Raw genomic sequence first — 27,860 nt, 5'->3', positions numbered from 1 at the left:
TTAAAACCCAGTGTTCGGTATTCATCTTATATACTCTTGTGCTTCTGTTTTAATACTTACATTCTCTCATTATACTCGTCTGTCTTCTTATATCTTTTCTGCTAGACTAAAAGGTTCTTGACAGTAACCATTGGATTTGTCTTTGTAGTTCTAGTGCCTAAAGACACCTAATTCTTTATTAACAGAATGAGTAAGTAAATGAATTAATAGTAAAAAAAAGCTGGGGGTGGGGAGGGGAAGCAAGTTGTGGATACAGTGCCTGATCAACTAACTACCTTCCAGCTTTGGAACTTCCTTCTTCTGAGGACTCATGCACATAACTACTTGAGTTGGAATCAGCTCATGCTCTTTCTAAACTCCTTTTCTCCCTTCTCCTGTAGTTTTGTCATCATTTGCCTGTCTTCTGTCTTGCTGCCCCTGTGACACTGTGGGGGGAACATTAATTGTTGGAATATCCCTATATGATTCCTAGAGTTACTTGGGAATTGATATTAGAGAAAAGCTAGTCTAGGAGTTTTAAGAGGTTATGTTGTTGTTATTGTAGCCTAGCTCTGAATTTTCATCTTGTTGAGCCAGGTTTTTCTTTTTTTAAGTGAATTTTTTTCCCCAGTATCTGCTGTTTAGGAAATCTCTGTTGGTAACCATTTGATCTTGGGAGGGTAGGGACCTTTCAAATAAAGATACTGAGAACTATTTGGTATGGGAAAAGTACATCTATAACAGGCAGACATCAATGTAGACCTATTTTCTGGAGATCAAACTAGAAAAACTAAAGTATTACATTTAAAATGTACCTAGACTCAGGCCCGGGTTCTTTGTACACTGAGATGCTTATTTTAGGTATATATTGCTTGAAGTGGCCTCATTATGCATTTTGAGGGGCTTCATTTTGGGATTTGATAACTATTAGGTCTTTTTGGGAATACTCCTGATCAATCAAGAGTTATTCCATGGTTAGTGTGAAACAGCCCTGATCTTGTGATATTTTCCCAGGGTGTCACCCTAACAGACCTTCAAGAAGCAGAAAGGACATTCAGCCGGTCAAGGGCAGAGAGGCAAGCTCAGGAGCAGCCTCGTGAGAAGCCCACAGACACTGAAGGGCTTGAGGGGAGCCCTGAGAAGCATGAGCCCTCAGCAGTTCCAGCAACAGAAGCTGGGGAGGGCCAGCAGCCCTGGGGCAGGAGTCTGGATGAAGAGGTGAGCTCATTTTTGCTGGCATGTACTGTGCTAAAAGCAGGGTAATTAGTTTGGGGAGTATCTTCTTCACTGGTAGTTCAAAGGCTGTGTTCTACCTTGCAATGGACAACTCACTCAGTATGGCTGTCTTTAGTTTGCAAACCTGTGTGACAAAAATTTAGAGGATGTTGGTCCTTAAATGACCATTTTTTTCTTCTGAGAGTGCACTGATGCTTTTGAATAAATGTCCTTCTTGTCTAAAAGGAGAGGTCATAGTATAACAAAATGCAAATAAAAATATAAGCATATATTGAGTGTTTACTTTACTCAATACATGCTTACTTTATGCCAGGCACTATTTTAAGTACTTCTTGTGTATTAATGCATTTAATCCTCATAACAACTCTCTGAGGTAAATATTACTATTTCTATTTTATATATGAGGAAATTGAATCACAGAGGTTAAGGAATTTGCCCATTTCACATAGCCAAGAAGTGGTTAAGCCAGAGTTTGAACATAGGCAGTCTGACTCCACAGCTTGCTCTCTTAACTACTAGTGTATTGTTTTTCAAACTCTTATAAACCTAAGGGGCTTACAAAGCACTCGTGAGTGTCACTGTTGGGAGGGACGTTTTGATTTATGTTTCATTTCTCTAGTGGAGTTGGTAGTCAAAGGTATAAGTTTATATTTAGGGTGAACATAACTCCTGGTTTACCTAAGATGGTTCCAATTACAACTGTTGTCTTTGTGTGATTATCATTACCCCTCCTTTGCACTCTCAAAAGTGTCCCAGTTTGGACTGATAAATGTTATGGTCACTGTGGTTATAGAAGAAAGTTATCTCCTTCTTGCTTTGACTCTGAATGGCTAGATTCCATAAACTGAAGTTCTATTTTGTATTTTGTTTTATAAGCTACTATTTATTGAGTACCTATTACCAGGTATTCTTCTAAGCACCTAACACACATTTTCTTAATTTAATCCTCATAATCCTCTCTGAAGAAGGTGTTATCTCTGTTTTATAGATGAGGATGTTATGGCCCAGAGAAGCTAAGTAACTTATTCAAGGTCACAGCTAGTAATGCTGAAGCTAGAATTTGAACAAAGATCTTTCTGACTCCAAATTTACTACATTTTATTGTATATGTCTTTATAAATCACAAAAATGTGTACAATCTCTATGTCATAAATTCAATGTGTAGTAAGGATTTATCTATCTCTGAGTCTTCCATAAACCAAGTTAAGGCTTATTGTTAGGCTCTATCTGTCCTAACTCTGAGGTTTTAAAAAAAAAAAAAAAGACCACAATAGACCAGAATTGCTTGAACCCAAGAGGCAGAGGTTGCAGTGAGCCAAGATCGCAGCACTGCACTCCAGCCTGGGCAACAGAGTAAGACTCCATCTCAAAAAAAAAGAAAAGAAAAGAAAAGAAAACAACAACAACAAAACAAAACTACTAAAAGGAAAATGGGAACTTTAGAAAATTTCAGTAAGCCTGGTTATGGCAAGGTGGTAGAGTATTCAGAACTTGGTAGGATACTCACATTTGTTCTCTGTTCTCAGGTAATCTCTATATTCTGCTTCTTCATGCTCCTAATCTTTTTGTTTCCCTACATAAACCTTGCCTTTCAGCCCTCCATCTTAAAAAGGCCATCATTCTTATTTTCATTCCAAGATCAAAGGAATTTTTTTTACATGGTTAATGCTATCTAGTACCCTTTGGTTAATTGATGAATAATTTGCTTGAACTGCTCTCAACATGATGGGATTCTCAGAGTAGGAGTCTAGCAGCTGTTTTTTTTTTTTTTTTTTTTTTTGTCTAATTAACTAACTTTAGCTTAGTTCATGTATTGAGTACCTATTACCAGGTACTCAATATTGATCATCATCTACTCATATAAGCCCCTTAATATAGAAAAAAAACATTTTGTATAAACCTGCTGTCCTTACTCTTTAGATGGACTTGATTTCTAGTATCTCATATTGTGGATTATTTCCAGCCTATCTGTCATCGCCTGAGGTGCCCAGCTCAGCCAGACAAACCCACCACGCCAGCCTCTCCTTCTACATCAAGACCCTCACTCTACACCAGTTCCCACCTGCTATGGACAAATAGATTTTCAATCCCTGATTCTGAGAGTTCAAAGACTACCACAAACACTACAACTGCAAAGGAAATGGACAAAAATGGTATGTAGAGCTTCAAAAGACACAGGCCCCTCCACAGTGCACATCCCCAGATTCTTAAAGTTCATACTTTATTTTATCTCTGGCCAGAGAATGAAGAAGCAGATTTGGATGAGCAGTCCTCTAAGAGGCTGTCCGTCCGAGAGAGGAGGCGGCCCAAGGAACGACGAAGAGGCACAGGCATCAATTTCTGGACAAAGGATGTAAGTGGATTGGTCTGTGCTGAGGCATATCATATTACTCTTGGTCACCATTCTTTCAGTTGAGTTTAAAAGAAAGAGTCCTGCATGGTGCCATGAATCTTGCAGTTTCTCAGGAAGTATTACTGAGGAAAAGAGAAGAAAGACCTAACTAGTGTGGGACTCATTTGGTATGTTCCTGCTAGATTCCCAGTATCTAGTACAGTGCTAAGCACATGGTAGGCACTCAGTAAATAATTGGCAAGAATTAAAAAACTGGAAATATACAACAGCCATATAAACAAATATAACAAGTGAATAAGCTTGTCGAGTTTTAGTAGTCCTTCCTAATATTCCCTGAATGTCATGTAGTGAGTCAACAATATCTTAATGCCACATATGAGCAGAGATTCTAACTAAATATTGTAGGAGTACTACAAGAAGTTCAAGGAACTTAAAACCTCTAAGTAATACAAGTTCACTTAGTTTTACTGTTTTAGAGAAAAAGTGGAACAAATAACATAAAATAGATGAACTTTGGCTTTAAAATAAAGACAGATATGCCAATGTTTACTAACTACAAATACACATTCAGTAGTTCCATTCATCCTCTTCCATATCTTGTTCTGTAGCCTTCTCATTCAACCTTGTTATTGGCATTTTAAAGAACAAGTGGCCAATAACTTGGACAAGACGACCCTGCCTACCAATGACTCCTTTGAAAATTGGACACACTTTATTCAGTGAGACAAGAAATGAGACAGTAATAGTCATTCATTATAAATTATTTTTTAGATAAAAATATTTCATCGTTTTAGGGCTAAATTGACTGATAAGTATTGACAGAGATGAAATTAAGTCTGTCTGTCTTGTCTGTCTGTCTTAAAGATATCCCTTTTCCAACTGCGGTTGATTTGACTTTTTAGACTACAGGTGACATTTCTAAGTTGCCTGCCTGTGATGGCTGTGAAAAGTAGCAGTAACAGAGCATCACTTGGAAGTCAATTCTCATTGCCCATGTTTGAAATGCCAAGATGCATAATTGATGGGATCTGACCTTGTTGCTTTCAAGGATGTCTGTGACAATGAGCCTCTTGATTTTCTTCCCTTTTCTTTTTTAGGAGGATGAAACTGATGGCTCTGAGGAGGTCAAAGAAACGTGGGTAAGTGACAAGCCAGTGAAGCATGTCTCTTGAGAGCACAGTCTTGCTCTTGTATGTAATTTTAGTAGAAGAAAGGGCAAGACTTAATGCAGATTTTAGTTGAGAAGGAGTTTGGAGATAGACATTCCTCTAAGAGATGGGGCAGGTGTTAGTTTGTGGTACTATTTTCTCATATGGTGTAACAATGCCTGTGCTCTTGAAGCAGTTTCCTACATTTTTCTATGCCTGCTGCCAGTCTTTCACACTGTTATAGGATCCATCATTTTCTCTCTTGTATGTTATTGGATTATATGAAGTACTTTGAAATCTTTGAATGAAAAGTGAAGAGTGATACCAGTTCCTTTTTGGAGCCGCACTAATAGAGAGGGACGTAAATGTGGAGAATGTAAAACATCAGACAGTCCCCAAGTCATTTATATTTGACTTTGAGATAAGATTAAACATCTGGCATCTTACATAACTCTGCCCTTTTAAGGCCTGACATCCAACTCTTCCCTGCAGTGAAAGGCCTAAGTTCAGCTTTTCTGAAGATACTCCAGGCTCCTGTAAGCCACTCAGACATGATTGGTGGTGGTTTTCTTTTTAGTACTGTTTTCCAAGAAGGAAGGAATTTGGTTCTGACTAAATTAATTGAAATACATGTGCTTTTCTATTGAAATTATGTAAAAAGATGACCTTTTGTATCCTACAACTTATTGGAAGTATATTCTCAGAGTATATTTAATAACCTGTACTGAAAATTAACATCTAACTCATCTTTAGCAGAGAAGATATAAATAATATATTGTCATTGATCTGCCTATATTTTTGTCTAGATCCAAAACAGACAATAGTAGCCTTCTAGAAAGTAGTGCCTTTAATGACTAACGGTGACATAGGTGAGAATTGCCTGCCCTTGGTTGAAGCTGGGGGTACTTCATAAAGGCAAGCTATGTGGTGTGGAAATAGTATATAGAGGTTCCTTGGGGCACGAGTGTGTGCATGTGTGTATGTGTATGAATTATAGCAACTCTTAGTTTCTTCAAGGGGCTTGGAAAGGCTTTTGGAGATAGGAAGAGTGAATATAGGAAAGTTCCTTTGGGGAATTATAACTCAAAGCATATATGACTCAGGAAATATAACTCAGAGGATCTGAGTTATAGATTATAGAGTACTGAAATGGAACATTATCCATACAGAATTACATAGGCCATTTAAATCCAGGGAATTGCAAAAGAGAAGGCTTTGTTGTCATAAGAATGTCTTTTGCCAGTGAAAATTCTATTCTCTACTTTTCTAAACTTCTTGGCACTGGAAAATCATAGCCTAGAGGGTACCAAGTAAGGAAAATTAAGATGATCTTGATGCAGTACTTCCTAGGGAATTTTACTTTAGGACTGTTGACTTGAAAGTATGAAGAAAAGCAGAGACTGTTGCGGTTTGATGTGAAAGGCATTTGTCAGACTAAAAAATACTCCACACATCCAATTGCATAAGGCATCTACTAGTTTTTACCATGTGTCAAGAAAACAACAATGTGAATCAAAAAGAATAAACAGCCCATTATCTGTGGACTGGTACATTTGAATTTATGCAGATAAGCTAAGGTTGCTATAAGAAATATATTCCAAGTGCCAATCTCCAGCCTCACCAATAGTGCAGGAAGAAAGGCCGATAATGAATCAGCATAGGGTGAGGCATCCTTTTTGTAAAAGTCTTATATTTGCTTGTTTCATTTCTTTTAGTTAAATTCTTAACTGTTTTTCTCCCTTGAGCGCTCTCTCCTAATGCTAGCAGGCATGATGCCATTATCTATATGGGCCTGCAGAGCCACATGCCTGGTCATGGCCTAGTGTAAATTCCTACATTTCTATTTCAAGACAATCAGTAGTATCTTATGACCACCTCTCTACCCCAGCTCCATTTTCATCCTTCAGGCAGTACAGTTGACTCAGCTCTGCAACAACAAATGAGCCAGTTAAAGCGGAGGGCATTCTATTGAAATGGTGCTGTTAGCTAATCAGCATGGATACAGTTGAGAAGCCAGGACAACTCTTTCCTTTCTTGGTTTTTAGTTCAATAAAACTATATCTGCTATTGAGGTCATGCCGGCTTCCTTCTCTTCCCTAGTCCACTCCTTGAGAATGATAATATCTATTATTTTTAAAGTTATCTCTTCCCAAGACTCCAATATCTTGGTTTTTTTATAACTGAAATATAATTTACAATTAATGCACAGATTTTAAATATACTGTTTGCTGGGTTTTGACACTTGTATGTACCAGTATAACCACTACCCAAATCAAGATATAGAACTTTTCCATCACCTTAAAACGTTTCATCATTAACGCTCAAGAATAAGTGATACTAATCTATGGTGATAGAAATCAGAAGAGTGGTTGCCTCTCAGGACAGAGAACTGAATGGAAAAGATAGAAATTAACCAGCAGTAATATTTAATTTTTTTTTTTGAGACAGGGTCTTGCTCTTTCGCCCAGGTTGGAGTGCAGTGATGTAGTCATGGCTCACTGCGGCCTCAACCTCCCAGGCTCAAGTGATCCTACTACCTCAGTGTCCCAAGTAGCTGGGACTACAGGCACAAGCCACCACACCCAGCTAATTTTTGGAGTTTTTCTAGAGATGGGGTTTCACCACGTTGCCCAGGCTGGTCTCGAACTCCTGGGCTCAAACAATCCTCCTGCCTTGGCCTCCCAAAATGTTGGGATTATAGGCATGAGCCACAATGCCCAGCCAATAATATTTAATTTTAATGGTAGAAAGGAAGCTCCAACGGTTATTATCTTTATCTTATGCCTCCAGTCAGAGTTAGACCTAAATAATTCAAAATATCTATGGTTTTCCCCCCTTCTTAAAGATTTCAAAAGAAGATTGTTTAATACTTCACTTGTATAGCAGTGACAACAACGTGGTTTAAGACCTTTCTGTTGCTTAAACTAAATCTCTGTTGAGGTCACTGAGGTTCATTTCCTTTTTTATATACCAAGAAAAATGTAACCAACATTTATATACAGGTAAGATTTATGGCCAGGAATGGCCATAATGTTTGCTATCAATAGAATATTTGGTCAGGGAAATGCAAATCAAAACCACAATGAAATAGATCATCTGACCTGTTAGAATGGCTGTTATCAAAAAGACAAAAAATAACAAAACCTGGTGAGGATATAGAGAAAAAGAAACTCTTAATACACTATTGGTGGGAATATAAATTAGTGTAGCCATTATGGAAAACAGTATGGAGGTTCCTCAAAAACTAAAAATTGAACTACCATATGATTCAGCAGTCCCACTACTGGGTGTTTATCCAGAGGAAAGAAAAACAGTGTATCAAAGAGATGATGCTCCCTGGTGGTCTAGTGGTTAGGATTTGGTGCTCTCGCTGTCTCTCTCTCTTGCTCTCTCTCTCTCTCTCACTCTCACTGTCTCTCTGTCTTTCAAAGAGATATCTGCACCCCTATGTTTATTGCAGCACTATTCACAATAGCCAGGATATGGAATCAACTTAAATGTCCATTAACAGATGAACAGATAAATTAAATGTGGTATATGTACATAGTGGAATACTATTTAGCCATAAAGAAAAATGAAATTATGTCATTCACAGCAACATGAATGATCTTGGAAGCCATTATGTTAGGTGAAATAAGTCAGTCACAGAAAAATAAATACCTCATGTTCTCTCTCATATGTAGGATCTTAAAAAGTTGAGCTCATAGAAGTAGAGAGTAGGACTGTGGTTACTGGAGTCTGGAAAAGGGAGATAGTCAGAGGTTGGTTAACAGATATAAAATTACAGGTAAGGGGAATAAGTTCTAGTGTTCTATAGCACTAAAGGGTGAATATAGTTAATGATAATTTATTGTATATTTTCAAATAGCTAGAAGAGAGGATTTTGAATGTTCCTAACATAAAGAAATTATTTTTGATGCTAGATATGCTGATTACCTTGATTTGATCATTACATATTGCATATATATATTGAAATATCACTTCATACCACACAAATACGTACTATTATAATGCATCAATTTAAAATTTTTAAAAAGAGAGTATGTGATAGACTAGTCATGCATTGCTATGCTGGGGACAGCAAGGAACATGCTTAGAAGGCTGGGGACCCTACTTAAGCCCAACATAGTGCATGGTTTTAGTCTGAACCCATCTCCACTGGTAAATCCATGAACCAGTGAAACTAACAATGAATATGTAAAATTGACATCTTAGCACCTCCTTGACAGATGTGTTTAAAAACAATTCTGTTTTGTTTATCCACATTAGGTATATGACAGTCTCTGAGAATCTTAATAGATCCTTTGTCTTTCTGAATGAAAAATAATCTGCATCTTAATTTGAGGAATAGGGTTATTCTAATTATATCTGAAAATGCTTTTATATTCAGCAGTGTGTTTGCTGTTTTCTTTACTATAGTAGTAATCACATAGAATGTTTGCCCTGGAGGGAACAAGCATAGGCATGCCACAGAAGATAATGACCATTTGGATTATTTCTATCTTTTTTTACCTGCATCTTTGGCCTGGATTCCATTTTCTTTACATTGAGTTTTATCTATTGCTTTCTTACTGTTTTCCCTGTTTGCTCTGGAGCTGTTTTCCAAGCCAATCCTGTTGTATAATTGAATTTATCACTAGAGGGCACAAGTGGTCAACAGAAAAGATGTTGGTGAACAGGCAGAATGGTGCCCTAAAGCTGAGCAGAAGACAAATTGCGTTTGTTTTTAAGGAATTGTTGAAGGACCCGGTTCAGTGTAGTCAAGGTACTTGCCTCCCAACTTTTGGTATCATAGGATTGGAAGAGAATCTAGAGATATCTTGGATTAGGAACCAATTTTATGGTTAAGAAGACTGAGGCTCAGAGAAATTAAGAATTATTTGGGCATGACATCTCTGCTAGGTGAGCAACCTGTACCTTTTTTCAGGGAACCTCTTTGTTTGACTGTAGTGAAGCAAACCTGAAATTAGGACTTACATCCTTTTCTATTCCTTATTCATCCATTTGGTTTTTTTACTCAGCAGGTTACATGTTCGAATTGACTTGCTAGTAGCATCTCACCTCCTTGAGTGAAGGAACGTCTTCTTGAAGGACAACTTAAAAGCCTACTCAGAGTATCAAGATTCAGTGGGTAGAGCATCAGCATTCTTCTGCTGTCCTTGACATAGGTGGGTAGTTATGTATGTCAGGAAGTAAGACTTTTCATACTTTTCTTTTCCCCTAGAATCTCTTTTGCTTTTAGATAAATCAGGTGGCACTCAATCTGAACAAAATCACTGAAACCTTACCCTCAAAGTTGGCAATGTAGCTGTCCCCATCCAGAATGCAATCAGTAGGTCTGGATTACTAATCATCCCTCAAAACTGATTGGTAAAGGAGATAGTGTTAAAGAGTTACTAAATTATAGATATCAAGGTACCTGCCTTAGATAACTGGGGGTATGCTCGTGGAGAGATCTGTTGGTAAAAGTCTTCTAAAAGAGTTAAGCTATTAAATGCAAGGTTTTCAAACTACATGAAAGAACACAATTGGAATTTGCTAGCAGAGCTGAGTTTTGAACTTTAACAGAAAATAAATGCCATAGAAATAAATAGAAATATACCAAAAGCCACTAAATGCATTTTCCATTTTGTCCTGCCTTCACTTTTGTAAGCATCTTAATTCAACAAGTGCTTTTAAGTGCCGATTATGATCAAGCACTTTTCTAGATTCTGGGGATGCAACAATGAACAAACAGCCCTGCTCTTATGGAATTTACATTCTAGTGGGGGAGACAGACAAAATAAATATATAAAGTAAATACTATGTTAAAAGGTGATACGTGCTATGGAAAAACCATATAGAGTAGGCTAAGGAGGAATCAGAAGTGCCAACATGGAAGGAGGTTGACATTATAAGTAGGGTGGTCAGGATAGGCCTTACTGAGAAAATATGATTTAAGCCTAGTCTTCAAGGAAGCAAGGTGGGAAACTATGTGGATATGTAGGGGTAGAGTGTTATGGACAGAGGGAATAGCAATTGCAAAGACCCTAAGATAGGTGTCCGGCATGCTTGAGGACAGGTTAAAAAAAATCAGTGTGGCTACAGTGGAATGTGCAAGAAGGCCAAATGGCATAGACTGATAAGTTATTATAAGAACTTTGGCTTTTGTAGTTTTGAGCACAAGAGTGACATGATTATATTTATATTTTAAAGGATTACTGCCTGCTATTTTAGAGAATGTACTCTGGGAGGACATTAGTGGAAGCAGGGACATCAGTTAGGAGGCCATTATAATACAGTAATCCAGGAGAAAACTGACGGTGGTTTGTACCAGGATAATAGCAAGCAGTAAAGATGCTGAGAAGTTGTCATATTCAGGATATATTTTGAAGTTAGAACCAATGAGATTTGCTGTTTTCTTGGATATCAGGTGAGAAAACAGAAGGTCAAGGTTGACACTAAGACTTTTTAGCTAAGGCAACTAAAAGCGTGGAATTTTATTAATTGAGATGGAGAATACTACAGGAAGAATACAGAATACATTTGGTGGGGGAAAAGTAGACATTTGGTTTTGGTTTTAGAATTGTTAAATCTAATAGGTCTGATTGACATATTTCTACATGGAAATGTCAAGAGGACAGTTAGATGTAGGAATCTGCAATTCAGGTTTAAGGGCGAGGCTGGAACTACATCTTGGATATCAGTAAACCTAAAGATTGGATTTTAAAACCATGAGATTGAATGTGACCACGAAGAGAATGAATGTAGACAGAGAAGAGACCGAAAGAGCCCTGGAGCACTTCGAAATTCAAAGTGAGGAGAAGGGGAAGAATCAGCAAAGGAAACTGAGTAATCCTGGTACCTGACCCTGAGAATATGGATGCAGTTTCCCCCTTTTTCCAAAACGAAATCAAACAAAACATGTGGAACAATAGGCAGTTTTATCATTGTTCTTATTTTACCTTTTTTATTTTTTCGAGGGCTATTTCCCATGAAATCTGCTCAGTCTGTTTATAAATGGGCCATGCAATGGTATAGGAGACCTGGACATTCCAGGGCATCTTCTGGTGTCTTTTGAACTAGAAATTGCTTCCTTTCTGCAACCTTGTCTAGAGGCCTTTGAAGTCCAGGGATGTCATAAGACTCTTCTTACTACATCAGAGGGATTCTATTAATTACCACGTCTGCAAATGATCTGTTAACTTACCTCTTGGTCTCCTTTGCCAAATTTTCTTCAGCTCTATTACATCTTTGAATAAATGTCACTTCAATTTCAGTTAAGAAGACTCTTGGGGCCGGCGTGGTGGCTCACGCCTGTAATCCCAGCGCTTTAGGAGGCCGAGGCAGATGGACCACTTGAGGTCAGGAGTTCGAGACCAGCCTGGTCAACAGTGAAACCCCATCTCTACTAAAAATACAAAAATTAGCTGGGTGTGATAACGCCCACCTGTAATCCCAGCTACTCGGGAGGCTGAGGCATGAGAATCGCTTGAACCCAGGAGGCGGAGGTGGCAGTGAGCCAAGATCGCACCACTGCACATCAGTCTGGGCAACAGAGCGAGACCCTGTCCCCCCCAAAAAAAGAAGACTCTTGGAAAAACTTTTATTAGAAATAAAACAACACCTAAAAGTTGTTACTGTATATTAAAATTTGATTTCTCTGGGGTGGCTAGAATGACAGTTACAGACTAAATTTAAAGCTAAAAAATACTTTAAAGGCCACCTAGTTAACACTGTCATTTTAAAGTTAACAGCTGAGGCCCAGGAGATTAAGTACCTTGCTAGTGTCACATAGTTGTAGTCCTAGTGCACAGCTGTTGCACTACCTTCCAAATTTGTATCTTTATATCTGTTATATCTCTTATATCATATTACATACTGTTATGACAAATAATATAGCATAATAGTTAAGAGGACACACCCAGGAGCTAGACTCCCTGCATTTAACCCCAGCTTAACCATTTAACTACTTTGGATAGGTTATTTAACCTTTCTATGCCTCAGTTTGCTCATCTGTAAAGTAGGGGTAATAATAGTCTACCTCTTAGAGTTGTGAAATGAAAATGAGCTAATACATTTAAATAGAGATGATTACAATCCATTTAAATTATTTTCCAAATCTACAAGTTCCTACATCGGGATGAGAGTAAGGCTTTCGGAATACTTTTATTGGCCTTAGGATCACATGATTTTGAAGTTATTAATTTATCCTTAAAGATTGGATTATTTGGAGAGTCACAGAAGTAGCCCCAAATCTTCTATAACTCCAACATGTGTTCTGACACATAACTGAAGAATTTTGAGGAATAAGTTTTAAAGGAGATTGCTGAAGTAGGGGGAAAGAAATGAGTAGAAAGGAAAGGAACAAGAACTAAATGTTTCAAATTGTGTTTAGAACCTGTTAAGCATCTGATCAAGTCAAGTCCCTGCAGCTTCTCTGTCAAGCAAGCAGGCTTTCATTTTTATGCCTAAATAACCCATCCTATTTATGCTTCTTTGCCAGTGCTTCCAACAGTCCTAGTTTCAGAGATCTTTACTATTTTTTCCCACCTTCTTCCTTTGAGTAAATAGCAGCCCTTTTTCTCCAATTTTTCACAGCGTTGCTTCTGGCTATTTGCTGGATCCTTTCTCTCCAGCAGAATTTTTTAATCTTGTGAAACCACTTTATCTGCTGGAGGGTATCCAGCGACTTTCTGTCCACTCTCCACCACCAGTCAGTATTTTTGCCATTCTCCTTTTAGGTAAAATCCTAAGTCTGTTTTGTTTTCCTCTCTCTCTGGGGCTCGATTGCCTAATATGGTAAGGTATTTCCCAGACAAGATTGCGCTGTGGAGTTAGAACAACAGTTTGACTAAGTTTAAAGACATGGTAGGTGAGCTATCTAATAGTTATTTATGTAGTAAAGTAATTTTCTTTTGCAGTATATTACATAACAACGAAAATCTATTTTTTAAGCAAGCCTCTGTTGCTTTTAACAGACTTAAAGAGATAATAAAATATAGATTTTTCTCCTCTTAACCTGTTTAGGCAGATTTTTTTTTTAAAAGGAAAAGATAGCTCGTCCCCAGAATGAAAGGGTTTTGAAAAGTCTGAGAAATTTGATAACATGATAATGTTCATAAGGATATAAAAGTAAGGGTAAACTTGATAAGCAATGGCTGTTATAAACAGTCCTGTGGTAGCCAGCCTCTGGGAATTGGCAGGCATTCCACGTGTAGAAAAGCAAGCTGTCCTGGATTTCTGCAATTGATGACAATGCGCAGTCCCAGGGAAAAAGATAGAGACTGAGAAATGGCAGCCAACCAACTCTGTATGTGGGAAGCTGCCTGTTATCCAGCATGCACTGAAGAATCTTCTCTAGTGGTTGACTCCGCATTGGCCTCGAAGGATCTTTCCTCTCACTATACATTTGCTCTTGCTTTGCAACTATAGTTTCTTAAAATACTGCAGATGCTGTGATTTTCTATATATGGGTTGTGTCTTGCTGTAGCCCAAGCTGTATAAACCATCTTAAGAACAAAGTTTCTTTTGGCATCTTCCTTTTATGGACTCTATTAATTTTAGGTCGTGCTGTTGCCCAGGAAATCTCAGTAATCAAAGCTCACATGTATTCCTTTGAGACCCTGTAATTTTTGGACCTAGTGTCCCATTACATCAGTGAATTCTGCTTTAATCATAAATCTTTTTTAAGATAGAATAAATTGATCTTTGAGGTATCTGTTTGGACTTCTCTCATGCATCTCATCCAAAGATGTGAAAGGTTTATCCAGCTACTAAGGATAGTATAGTTAACTTCTTGACCTTTTCTTTTTTTGATTTCTTCTTCTTCCTCCAATTGCTTTCAAGATATTAGTTTGTGTTAGTGACTTGTGACCTTATGTCTTTTTATTATAGGAACACAGATGAGCTTAAAACTCTGCTGGAGCTTTTTTAAAAAAATGTTTATAAAAGATAGTAAATTTCATTAAAGAAAATTCATGAAGTATAGAAAAATATAAAGTGGTAGCTCTCAAAAGCAGCAGGAGAATTGCTAGAGGAGGTTGTAAAAATTCATAGGGCTACTTTCAGGGAATACAGCGATGGGGGATGTTCTGCATGCATTAAGTGGAAAGGGTGAGAGATGCTAGATATCCTAAAATGCCCCATATCAAACAAGTATCCTGAAGCTTGCTTGACTTTTGACTGTCTCCCTTGACAGTCATAGATGAAAACCTATCAGTTATCTGAGTCTAAAACCAAACTTGATTTTATGTTTAAGCTCATTTTTGAGGGGCAGTGGGGAGGAAGACAGTTCTAAAAATTCAACCACCATGTAAATGAAGAGAAACTGCTCTTAGTTTTATTTATCCCTGACAGCAATGCCACTTACATAATGAGTACATCATGCTACACATTCTATAGATCTGCATTTAACCTCTGCCTTCATGGTAACTATATGATGCATCCAAATCTCTGACTGCTTCTTTATGCCTTCTAGTTTACTGGCCCAAGCATTAACACATTAAAATACATATTTTATTATAAAGTGCTTTGCTCTTTATTTCTTCTTCATATTCTGTTATTTTTTAAATGATTTTAGTTTTATATCAGTGATTTTTATTTCAGGATAGTAAGGGGGTGTTAAAAATATTTGTTATGAAAAGGGATTGTTTCAGCTATGAAAGCTGAGAAAAAATTGTCCATAACCATCCATAACTATACTTTTCAGAAGAAATTATTAACATTCTAGTGAATTTCCTGCTGGTATTTTTCCAAAGTTTTTCTTTTTAAAAAACGTATTCAAAACCAACTAATGACATTCTTTAGAAAAGGATCATTGTCAACTTGAGCATTCCTGGGACACCATCATTACTATGATGACAATTTTATAAGGTTGTCTTCAAAGCACTTGGGTTCAACTCTTTTATCAAAGTAGTCCTATGATGGCTTTGATCATAGACAGCCCCAGGAATAATTGTTTCTCTTTCAGTTGGAGTCTAAGAGTTACCTCGGTTACAGAAGTATTCATTTCTCCTGTTGATAGCATGGCTGGAGAGCCTTAACCATGGCTTAAGCTTAGCTAATGTTAGAGTTCTAGCCCCATGATTGAGGTAGAAAGCTTGATGTGGGATTTGAAGTCCTTTTTCAGCAAATGGAATGTTTATAGATTTGCCCCAGCAGGAATGTTGAGCTTAAGGCACTAACAGACATTACCTTTAGAAGTGTTATTTTGGTAGAATCTCAAAGGTAGGATAGTAGGACTACCTATCCCAAGCTGTAAAGCTTCCTGTATAAAGCTTGTAAAAATGTAAAGATGAATGGCCACCACCTCCCAATTTTAATTTTTCTCCATACTGTCTCAGTCTTCAGTAAAGCAAGTTCAAGGATCAGATAGCAGCCATTTAGTGACATGAATCTCTTCATAGAGAAACCATAGTTTTGTAACCTAGTATGATCCTTTAAGGTACATAAATGTTCACACAGATGTGCCTTCATAGAATATGTACTTTTAAGAAACTCTTAACTTTTTTATAGTTTAAATTTTTAAAAATGTTTTATTACAACCTGAACTCTTACACCTTAAACTATGTCAGTATTATTGGCTACCAAGAGGAAAGCAGGGAAGTTCTAAAAATCCATTGGCAAATTAATACCTAGCATAATACATAATACAAGTACTTATTATGGTCTTGGAGCTTATAGCTCTTGTTATGTTTCTGAAAAATTTTTTCAGGAAACAGAAGCATTTTAAGAGGCAAACAACATGTTTGAGTATTATGTCACCAAGTAAAACATTGTATACTTTAAGATGGCATTTTAGGAGTTGGAGGACTTTCAAAAGTGATATGCCAAATGGGTGAAACATGGGGCTGTTTATGGTGACTGAATGCTGTATTTCTCATTTCTCCAAATGTCTGGTATAGCTACTACTTGCTGGCTGTTGTGAAGAGTCAACACTCTGCCTTTCTGAGGCTGATAGGGAAAGCAGATGTTTATACCTATTCTCCGGCAGAACATGTTGGTGGTGGGACAGTGGTAGCAGCCTCACTTCATCTTTGGCACGTGATGCTCTAGGTCAGCAAACTTTTTATGAAAAGGGCCTGATAGTAAATATTTCCACTTTACTGGCCACGTAATCTGTTGCAATGACTGAACTCCACTGTTGTAATGGGAAAGCAGCCACAGACAATATGTAACTAAATGGGAGTGACTATGTTCCAATAAAACTTTATTTACAAAAGCAGGCCGGTGGACTGGATTTGGCCTGCAGGCCACGCTGCAGTTTGCTGGCCTCTGCTCTAGGTTACTGATAGAGAAAGTATTTGCTAATGTCAACATAACTCCAAATGTCAATTTTCTCTCATCCAAGCACTTCTCTGATAACTCAGCATTGTGCCAATTCCCCTGATTCTTTGTTATCAGCAACAGTTTGTTGGGGAACATCATGTGTTTAGAGGGATAAATGTTGTTTGGGGCAGCATTAATGAGTTTCGGTCATGCAGCAGGAAGCAAGCTGTAAAACTTCCTGAATGAGAAAGTGAAGGAGAGAGGGGGAGTTGCTTCCATGTCATTTTAAATATAGTCTCTCTGTTATGTTTTAGTTCATTACCTTTTGAGGAGAAAGTCTGAAATAGTTCTCCTAGCATGTCCCTATCTGTTTTTCTCATCTGATCCTATTCCTTCTTACTTCCCAAGGACCAGTCTTTGAGGTTAGCTAAGATTATAGTTGGGAATATATAATCACTTAATACTTGAAATTCAGCTTTTGTAGATTATGACCATAAGTAAATTTGCCTTTAAGGCTCACAGGTTCTTGGAAGAGTGTCTGTCAGAAGATTGTTAGTTGCTGTTATTCACTTTAATTGCTTGTTGTCATTTGAATTCCTTAATTAGGAGTAGATTATGGAATTTACTAGTCTTTTTGCCTTGTCAACGCTTAGTTTACTGAATATGTGCAGGAAAAACATTTTGGGGATTTGTGGAGGGATGACAGAAATCTTCAAAGTGATGACCCTGTGCTTGCTTGAAATGATAGTTAGAAGGGATGGATTTGGGGGAAGACAAGCTGAAATCCCGATTCTTCAACAATTTTAAGGAAAAAAGTGATGAAAACTGACATTAATATGTCACAGTAAAGACTCATATAAGGTGTGGGAATTGAGCATGGGATGGCATAATTAATTTTGTGCCAAATAAACAAAATCAGATCCTTTCTTGAGAATAAATGTTCACACAGATGTGCCTTCATAGAATATGTACTTTTAAAAAAACTCCATATATGACATGTTGTATGAGAAGGCTTCTCTTAGATCACTGGTGACCTCTAGTACTTTGGACTAAAACTAATGAAATATTATTTAGGCAGTTTATGTATCATTTCTGGAGTTCTTGACTTAGAGCTAAGGGCGTGTGTAGATACTGATATCCAGCAAGCTGAGCCATTTTCAACTATAATAACCTAATGGGTAAAGCTTCTATAGTAGTCTCCTTCAAACCTGTCAATAGCAATCACTGGGGTTATTTGTTTACAATGTAGGTTTTTAGACCTCTCCCCTTGAGATTCTGGATAAGGAGGTGACATGGTGGTAGCGGGTGGAAGTCCTGGAAATCTATATTGTAAAGGTCTTCCAAAGTGATTCTTAACAGGCAAGTCTGATGGATAGTGTTCCTAGAGGTATAATGTTTAGGGATTGCTAACATCCCAGGTAGGTCAATCATTAAAGAGTAGGATTAACTGTAGCACACTAAAGAAGCTTAGAGCCAACCTCTACTCCTTTCTGTCCTCCCGAAATACACATTTAACCCAGAGTACCAAATTCTCAAAGACCCTCTAGGACAATCGAGTCCCATTTGGGATGTCTTTTGCTCTCATGCAGCATGTGTTTATTCAGTCAACATATATTTATTGATGAGCCACTGTATGTCAGGCACTATGCATTAGGGATGCAAAAATGTACAAGGTAGACAAAATTCCTGACCTCATAATACTCACATTTTATTTATTTATTTTTGATATGTATTATAGATATTGGAGTTATCCAATACAAGTTTTATTCAGGCAAGTATATATTATATATTTATACTAATATAATATATAATACAATAATATTTATACTATTTATTAATTTATAATATAATTTGTATTTATTAATTTATAATACAATATAAATTATATCCAAATTTATACAATAATTTAAAATATAATTTATTAATATAAATATAACAATTATATCATAATATAATAATATATAATATATATTATATATATTAGCAGAGTCTTTTAAAGTTTATTTCAATAATTTTGGGGAACAAGTGGTTTTTGGTTACATGAATAAATTCTTTGGTGGCGATTTCTGAGAGATTTTGGTGCACTCATCACGCAAGCAGTGTACACTGTACCCACTATATAGTTTTTTTTTTTTTTTTTGAGACAGAGTCTCCTTCTGTCGCCCAGGCTGGAGTGCAGTGGCGCAATCTCGGCTCACTGCAATCTCCGCCTCCCGGGTTCAAGCGATTCTCCTGCCTCAGCCTCCTGAGTAGCTGGAACTACAGGTGCCCGCCACCATGCCCGGCTAATTTTTTTGTATTTTTAGTAGAGATGGGGTTTCACTGTCTTAGCCATGCTGGTCTCGATCTCCTGACCTCATGATCCACCTGCCTCAGCCTCCCAAAGTGCTGGGATTACAGGTGTGAGCCACCGTGCCCGGCTTATGTAGTCTTTTATCCCTCATCCCCATTCCACCCTTCCCCCTGAGTCCCCAAAGTCCATTATATCATTCTTATGCCTTTGCTTTTTCATAGCTTAGCTCCCACTTACAAGTGAGAACATACGATATTTGGTTTTCCATTCCTGAGTTATTACACTTAGAATAATGGGCTCCAACTCCATCCAATTTGCTATGAATGTCATTATTTCATTCCTTTTTATGGTTGATTAGTATTCCATGATGTATATATACCACAATTTTTTTTTTTTTTTTTTTTTTTTGAGATGGAGTTTCGCTCTTGTTGGCCAGGCTGGAGTGCAATGACATGATCTTGGCTCACTGCAACATCTACCTCCCAGGTTCAAGCAATTCTCCTGCCTCTGCCTCCCGAAATACTCATATTTTAATAGGGCAAGGGATATTTCTATTAGACATCCAAGTTGAGATGTCAAGTAGACAGTTGTCAACTAGGAATTTGGACTTTATGGGAGATATTAAAGCTGGAGAAATACAGACATGGAAGTCATTGCTTTAGTGCTGGTATTTAGAGTCAGAAGACTGGGTGAGATCACCAAAAAGCATAATTAAAGCAGAAAAGAAGTCACCTGACTAGGCTCTAGGATATTCCAGGGCTAGCCCTAGAAAAGAGCAGGAGTATTTCTTCCATGATACATATACAGACAGTTGTTGAATCTCTTGTTGTGAAAGTGAGATCATGCCGATCTGACTTATTGTGATACATACACACATACCCCTTTATGCCTAGAAAGCAATTAGAGCCTAGGGTCCAGGTGAAAGATAATGTGCTGAGTTTCTAATGGTAGGTATGGAGAGAATGGAACAATGTAAGAAATATGAAAACTCAGCAGGATTTGATGTTTTACTAGATGTGGATGATAAAAGCATAAAGAGCAGTCCCAAGGTATTTGGGAAGATGCATGGAATTGGCTTTGGAGCCAGAAGACCTAGGTTCAAAGCTTGTTGCATCTCTTATTAGCTGGGTGGTCTTGGAAAAGTAATTTAACCTCTCTGAGCTCTGAAAGTTCTTTAATCTGTAAAAATGAGATTATTATCCTTGTTTTGTAGGCTTGATACAAGGAACAGCAGTAATAATGTATATAAAGGGTTTAGCACAGTGCCTACATTTGGTAAATTTTTAAATAAATAAAGGCAGCTCATATGGTAGTATTTCACCAGTCTCATCTCCTCCCATCTTTGAGCTTTCATACATGTTATTTTCATTCTCTAGAATTCTCTTCCTCTTACTTTACTGCCTCTTCCTCTCCCTACTCCACTTTTTAAAAACATATTCATGTTTTAGGTTAAGCACCACCTCCCCTAAGAAGCCTTCCTTTGACCCCCTCCCTGGACCAGACTAGGTTTCCCCTAGCACTGTGAATTTATCTTTAATATGGAGTGGTAATCATACTATGTTGTATTTGCCAACTGACTGAACTCCTTGAAGGCAGGGTCTGGAATGAGTTGGAGTCTCATTCCAGTGCCCAGGCTGGAGTGCAGTGGTGCAATCTCATGTCACTGCAACCTCCACCTCTTGGGTTCAAGCAGTTCTACTGCTTCAGCCTCCCAAGTAGCTGAGATTATAGTCGTGAGCCACCATCCTTGGCTAAATTTTGTATTTTTAGTAGAGATGGTGTTTCACCATGTTGGCCAGGCTGATCTTGAATTCCTGACCTCAGGTGATCCGCCCTCCTCAGCCTCCCAAAGTGCTGGGATTACAGGCGTGAGCCACTATGCCCAGCCTGTTTCTTGTTCATTATATTTACAAGAATATCTAGTATTTAGGTATGTTTTCTGTGAATAGAGAACAATGCAATGCATGATATTCATTTTTTTATTATGATGACTGCATATATAATATGCCATTAATAAGACTGAGAATTCAGGAGGAAGAATATGTTTGGGGATGAAGATAATGATTTTGCTTTTGGACATGCTGAGTTCAAGGTACCTATCAGACATAAGAAAGTAAATGTCCTATAGGCAATTAGATACATGGGTATGAAGTATAGGGAAGTTCCAGGGCTAGAAGTAAAGAGTTGGAAGGTATCAGCTTGCTGATAATAGTTTTAAGCGATGAAAAATACATTTCCCAAGGTTAGCTTTTAGAGCAGTGATTCCCAACTTCTTTTGTTCCCCAGCATTCTGATGGATATGAGGGACTCACTGTGTAACTGTGGTTCAATGTCTCAATGATTCTGAAGCAAAGGCAAGCAAAAGGAGCATGTTTCCCAGGGAAGGCCGATTATCAGAATGATTGTAGGGTGCTAAGGAGGGCCACTGCTATGAAAAGAGTACACAGTTTAGAACAGAGCCAGGGCACACCACTGTTTGAGATGGCAGAAGGGGAGAGGTACCTATGAAAGAGATCAGCAGGGAAATGATCAGAGAAGAAGGAAAAGAGCCTGGAAAGGAGAGTTCTGCTTTTAGCTCTTTGAGGAATTGCCAACACTGCTTTACACAGTGAATACTCCCACCAATAGTGTATAAGCATTTCCTTTTTTCTGCAACCTTGCCAGCATCTGGTTTTTGTTTTGTTTTGTTTTGTTTTTTCTTTTCTTTTTTTTTTTTAACTTTTTACTAATAGCCATTCTGACTGGTGTGAGATGGTATCTCATTGTGGTTTTGATTTGCATTTCTCTAATGATCAGTGATATTGAGCTTTTTTTCATATGCTTGTTGACTGCATGTATGTCTTCTTTTGAAAAATCTCTGTTCCTGTCCTTTGCCCATTTTTTAATTGGGTTTTGTTTTTCTCTTGTAAATTTAAGTTTCTTATAGATGCTACATATTATACCTTTGTCAGATGCATAGTTTGCAAATATTTTCTCCTGTAGGTTGTCAGTAGTCTGTTGATAGTTTCTTTTGCTGTGCAGAAGCTCGTAAGTTCAATTAGATCCTACTAGTCAATTTTTGCTTTTGTTGCGATTGCTTTTGGTGTCCTCATCATGAAATCTTTGCCCATTTCTATGTCCAGGATGGTATTGCCTAGGTTATCTCCAGGGTTTTTATAGTTTGGGGTTTATATTTAAGTCTTTAATCCATCCTGAGTTGATTTTTGTATATGGTGCAAGGAAGGTGTCTAGCTTCAGTCTTTTGCATATGGCTAGCCAGTTATCCCAGCACCATTTACTGAATAGGAGGTCTTTTCCCCATTGCTTGTTTTTGTCAGCTTTGCCGAAGATCAGATGGTTGTAGGTGTGTAACCTTATTTCAGGGCTCTCTATTCTATTCCATTGGTCTGTGTGCTGGGTATATACTCAGAGGAATATAAATCATTCTACCCTAAAGACACATGCATGCGAATGTTCATTGTAGCACTATTCACAATAGCAAAGACATAGAGTCAACCTAAATGCCCATCAGTGACAGACTGGATAAAGAAAATGTGGTACATATACACCATAGAATACTATGCAGCCATAAAAAAGAGTGAGATCATGTCTTTTGTGGGAACAAGGATGAAGCTGGAAGCCATTATCCTTAGCAAACTAATGCAGGAACAGAAAACCAAATACCACATGTTGCCACTTATAAGTGGAAGCTAAGTGATGAGAACTTATGAACACAAAGAAGGAAACAACAGACACTGGGGTCTACTTGAGGGTGGAGGGTAGGAGGAGGGAGAGGAGCAGAAAAGATAACTATTGGGTACTAGGCATAATACATGGGTGATTAATCTATGCAACAAACCCCTGTGACACAAGTTTACCTATGTAACAAACCTTCACATGTACCCCAGAACCTAAAATAAAAGTGTTTGTTTTTTTAAAAAAAGAGTAGTATTCAACCAAACAAGGGAATGAAAACTTTCAAAGACTCAGTGTGACAAAAACTTAACTTCTTATAGCTCAAGCATAAAGGCTTATGTAGCTAGAAAATCTGCATATTTAGCCTGGCCTAGCTTTAGGCATAGCTAAATCTAGGAAGCTGAAACTTTCAGATCCCTGCTGCCTTCTTTGCATAGGCTTCAGAGGAAGAAAGACCTTCTCTATCCTAGTGTCCATATATCTTTTTTTTGTTTTTTGTTTTGGTTTTTGCAGACAGGATCTTGCTCTGTTACTCAGGCTGGAGTGCATGGTGTGATCACGGGTCACTGCAGCCTCTACCTCCTAGGCTCAAGTGATCAGCCTCCCAAGTAGCTGAGATGATAGATGTGTGCCACCATGCCCAGCTAATTCTTTTTATTTTTTGTAGAGATGGAGTCTCACTGTGTTGCCTAGGCTGGTCTCAAACTCCTGGGCTTATGTTGTCCTCCCACCTTGGCCTTCCAAAATGTTGGGATTACAGGTGTGCACCACCACACCTGGCCTCGTAGTGTTGGTATATCGGATTGACCTTTCCTGGATCAGATGAACTTCCCTGAACCAATTTCTATAGCCAGAAATTAGATGAGATTTAGCGAGAGAGGCAGTGAAGCCTGAACCCTGAAACCAAGTTTAATTCAAGTCCCTCCTCTGCTACTTACTGTGTAACCTTGCCAAATTATATACTCCCTGTGTCTCAGTTTCCTTAACTTTAAAATAAGAGAAATCATAGTACTTATCACATAGGTCATTTCTTTAAATGAGATAATACATACAAAGTGGACAGAACAGTGTCTGGCACATAGTAAATTATCAATAAATCTTAGCCGCCATGATGATCATAATGATAACAGTAGTGGTAGTGCTGGTCATAATGATGAAGAAGAAACAAGAGCAGCAGGTACCACTTGTTATAGGGGTAGGATTAGGAGAGGGTCAGCTACATGGAATAGATTCCCCACAGGAAATAGGGATTCTGTTATCAAAAGAAGAGAAAGAGATAAAGGGTTGGAAAGATAAATTATAGCTACCAATAGTCCTCTGTAATCACATCCAGTAGTTTGAGAGCTGAAGAGTATCTCGTAGGTTTGCCAGTAAGGAGATGTTGCTGACTTGTGAGAGCAGTTTGGTGGAGTGGGGCTGGGGAGCATGAAAGGATGATATCTTCTCTTTGTGACTCATCTGCGTATAACGATTTTGATGGATTTTCTGGGAATTAATAGTCTTTGGTTAGTAGCCATTTGCCTTGTGGGCAGAGCTCCAAGATAGTTTGCCGTTAAAAAAAAAAATCCTCATAAAGGCTTAAACAGGGTTCAAACAGATCTAATCGTCATATCATTTGGCACGTTGTGGTACCTGATTCCATCTAAATTGTTTTCCCCTAACAATCCTTAGTCCACATTTCTGCTTTCTCTCCTTGTTAAGAATAGATGGCAGATCAACATTCTTGCCTACTCCTGCAAGAGCATCTTGAAGGAATGAAAGGCAATTATACTTCTGCTGCAAAGGAGCATTTTCCACATGTTATGCTAACAGTTATGAAAAGAGCTAGTTATTGGATTAGTTAGTGAGTTGTGATTGTCAGTTTTCATCAGGTTCTCATCACTGGTAATGTTGCCCAGACCTACATTTTTTCTCTGAATATGCTTCTGCCTTTTCTGTGTCTAGCTTACTTGTTTACAAAATGTTTTCAGAGAGAAAGTCTAATTCAGGGTTAACAAGGTTCTGCTAAGTCACCCCAAGATTATCTGGGCTAAAGAAGTTTTTACAGAGTACAATTGTGGAAAACAGCTCTTAAGAGTTTCTGGGTTAATCTAGAATTATTTCCTAAAAGAAAAGTTTTAGAAGAATTATTAAAGGAATTTTTTCCTCCCAGCTCTCCCCTCCCAAATTACAGCAGCACCCACAGACAAATATCGCAAATAAAACAAAACTATATAACAGATAAATATGAAGAAAGAATGAGGAACTGAGAACTCTAGCCTCCAACTTTACCATTAATAAAAGCACATTGCAGTGTTCCAGACTTGCTCTGTGAATAAGCTGTTCTCAGCTATGTATTTATGTTAGTTCCTTAAGTTCCTTCCAGAATTTATTTCCTAAAAATATTGGGGCTTTTGTTGTTACTGCAACCCACAACTGACCTTTCAGGAATAAATTAGATTTAGATAGTGATTATTAGAAAGCTATTTCAAAATAGACAATTAACATGCATAAGAAAAAGTGTGTAACCTTACTGGTGTTCGAAACTATAATTAAAATTATAATGAGGTATCTTTTTTTTTTTTTGAGACGGAGTCTTGCTCTGCCACCCAGGCTGGAGTGTCATGGCGTGATCTCGGCTCACTGCAACCTCCGCCTCCCAGGTTTGAGCAGTTCTCCTGCCTCAGCCTCCCAAGTAGCTGGGATTACAGGCGACCACCACCATGCCCTTCTAATTTTGGTATTTTCAGTAGAGACGGGGTTTCATCATGTTGGCCAGGCTGGTCCTGAACTCCTGACCTCAGGTGATCTGCCTGCGTCAGCCTCCCAAAGTGCTGGGATTACAGGCGTGAGCCACTGCACCCGGCCAAAGTAACATTTTTTTACCAATCATGATAGGCAAAGACTTTGAAAAGATAATGCCCAGTTTAGCTAAGAATGTGGTGAAATGGGCCTTCCCATATTTTACTGTTGGGAATGCAAATTAGTCATTATTTTCTGAGGAGCAAATGGCTAGATTGACAAAAGTCCCAAATTGACCCAGAATAGCCCCCTATGAAAATGTATCTCTGGGAAACAGTTCTAAATATGGGAAGGAGGGGGATTTTATGCACAGAAATTGTTATCACAAGGTATGTTATATATAGGCAGCTCTGTAAATATTCATTCTACAAATACTTGAGTACCTACTATATGGAAGGCTATTAGGCACTATTGAACAAAACAGATTTAGCTCGTTTAGCTATTTATAATAGTGGAAATATTGGAAACAGCCTACTGTCCAGTATTCTGGCAGTGGTTAAGTAAACTATGATTTATCCATCTAATGGAACACTATGAATCATAGTTTGCTTTACCATTCCCCACCAGCTAGCCATTTAGGGGTGTTTCCTTAAAATAGAGTGGATTATAAGGCAGCCATTTAAAAGTGAGTTACAAAGATAGTATAATAACTTGGATAAATGCTTACAGTATAGTATTACTAAATGAAGTAGATACACAATTGTATATGTCATCTGATTACAACCATAAGGATGTAGCAGGCCCAGGTAAAGAGACCAGGGAGAAAGTGAGCAAAGTGTTAGCAGTGGTTATATTTCTGTGATGAGACTAAACGTGACTTTTTTCCCTGCTTTTCTTTATTTCCCAAATTTTCTTTAATGAGGCCTTGTTATTTGTGTAATTTTCCCCCCCTTAAATGCTTTGGTAACACACTTACAAAAAGTTTGCGTGAAAGTGAAGACTGCTCAGTGGCTATTTCGTGAACTGAGTGGGAATTTTGTCAGAGAACTTTATCCCTCTCTTTTGACTGATTGGCTATTTCAGCTCTGGTGGAAGTATGCAATAGTGGATAGAAATCTGCTGGACACTCACCCTTAATATAGTCTGTCTATACATATATAGCAGTGTTGATGCAATACACTGTGCCTCACAAATAGCAATGTAGATGATAAGATGCTTTTTATTGTTTTTTTAGAAAACAGTATGTCTTTAGTATGTTATTTGAAGACTCGGGATTATGGCTAGCTGTGTGCCAACTTTCCATCCTTCAGACCTATAAAATCTGAATCAGTTTGGTTTTTTACTGCATTGTGGTGAAATTAAACAATTCACATAAATTTTTATTGTGGCTGATAGTCAAGGCTCTAGGAAGCTCTGAGATTTAATCTTGAGTTTTCCTTGCCACTTCAACCCAATTAAAAAAAATTTTTTTTTTCTTTTTCTTTTGAGACAGGGTCTCACTCTGTCACCCGGGCTGGAGTGCAGTTGTGTGATCTTGGCTCACTGCAGTCTCCGCCTCTAGAGTTCAAGCAATTCTCATGCCTCCACCTCCTGAGTAGCTGGGAGTATAGGTGTTCACCACTACACCCAGCTAATTTTTTTTTTCTGTATTTTTAGTAAAGATGGGCTTTTGCTATGTTGGCCAGGCTGATCTCAAGCTCCTGGCCTCAAGTGATCCGCCCGCCTCTGCCTCCCAAAGTGCTGGGATTACAGGTGTGAACCACTGTGCCTGGCCTCAATTTAAAAATTATTAATCCACTCTTAACTTCCATTTAGTGGAACTCCAATTTTATCCTTTCTTTTCTCATTGTCTTCCCTACATTTCTGTTCACATGAAATTTCTAATTGTACAGACTTTGCAGTGTGCAGAGTCAAATCTCTCATATCCTGTAACTTTGCTGCATGCTCCTTAGTTTTTTCTTTATCTACACATATATCTGGTCAGTTTGATACATTTTTTCTTTTTTGATCTTCTCAGCTATTAGAAACAGACATGTTTGTAGAAAAGAACTCTTACCATTTGCTGTGTCTGGGACTTGTGTGGAGGGTTTTTGTTTTGGTCTGGGTTGGTTTGCTTTTTCTATTTAAAACTTAGATTGTGTGTACACCCACACAGAAACTTCATCCAGCTACCAGGCTGTTCCTTTGTAGAGTGGTGATCAAACAA

General features: G+C 38.0%; 1 protein-coding gene across 11 annotated transcripts in view; it reads left to right on the top strand.

Annotated features, from left to right (window-relative positions):
- PPP1R12B (protein phosphatase 1 regulatory subunit 12B) overlaps positions 1 to 27,860 on the top strand; it is a 237,926-nt gene that overhangs the window by 141,417 nt on the left and 68,649 nt on the right. For 10 of the 11 annotated variants that reach the window (XM_019028846.4, XM_019028839.4, XM_019028834.4 and 7 more), the window contains 4 exons: positions 994 to 1,197; positions 3,179 to 3,368; positions 3,456 to 3,568; positions 4,666 to 4,707. In XM_019028846.4, the coding sequence (XP_018884391.3) occupies positions 994 to 1,197; positions 3,179 to 3,368; positions 3,456 to 3,568; positions 4,666 to 4,707 (549 nt within the window). Of the gene's footprint in view, positions 1 to 993; positions 1,198 to 3,178; positions 3,369 to 3,455; positions 3,569 to 4,665; positions 4,708 to 9,737; positions 9,885 to 27,860 lie in introns of all 11 variants that reach the window. The other variant, XR_008673551.2, reaches the window with a different exon arrangement.

This window comes from Gorilla gorilla, chromosome 1 (genome assembly GCF_029281585.2).
Source record: "Gorilla gorilla gorilla isolate KB3781 chromosome 1, NHGRI_mGorGor1-v2.1_pri, whole genome shotgun sequence".
NCBI classification, from domain to species: Eukaryota; Metazoa; Chordata; class Mammalia; order Primates; family Hominidae; genus Gorilla; species Gorilla gorilla.
Note: the sequence above shows the minus strand (reverse complement) of the source record. Positions and strands in the feature narration are given on the sequence as shown.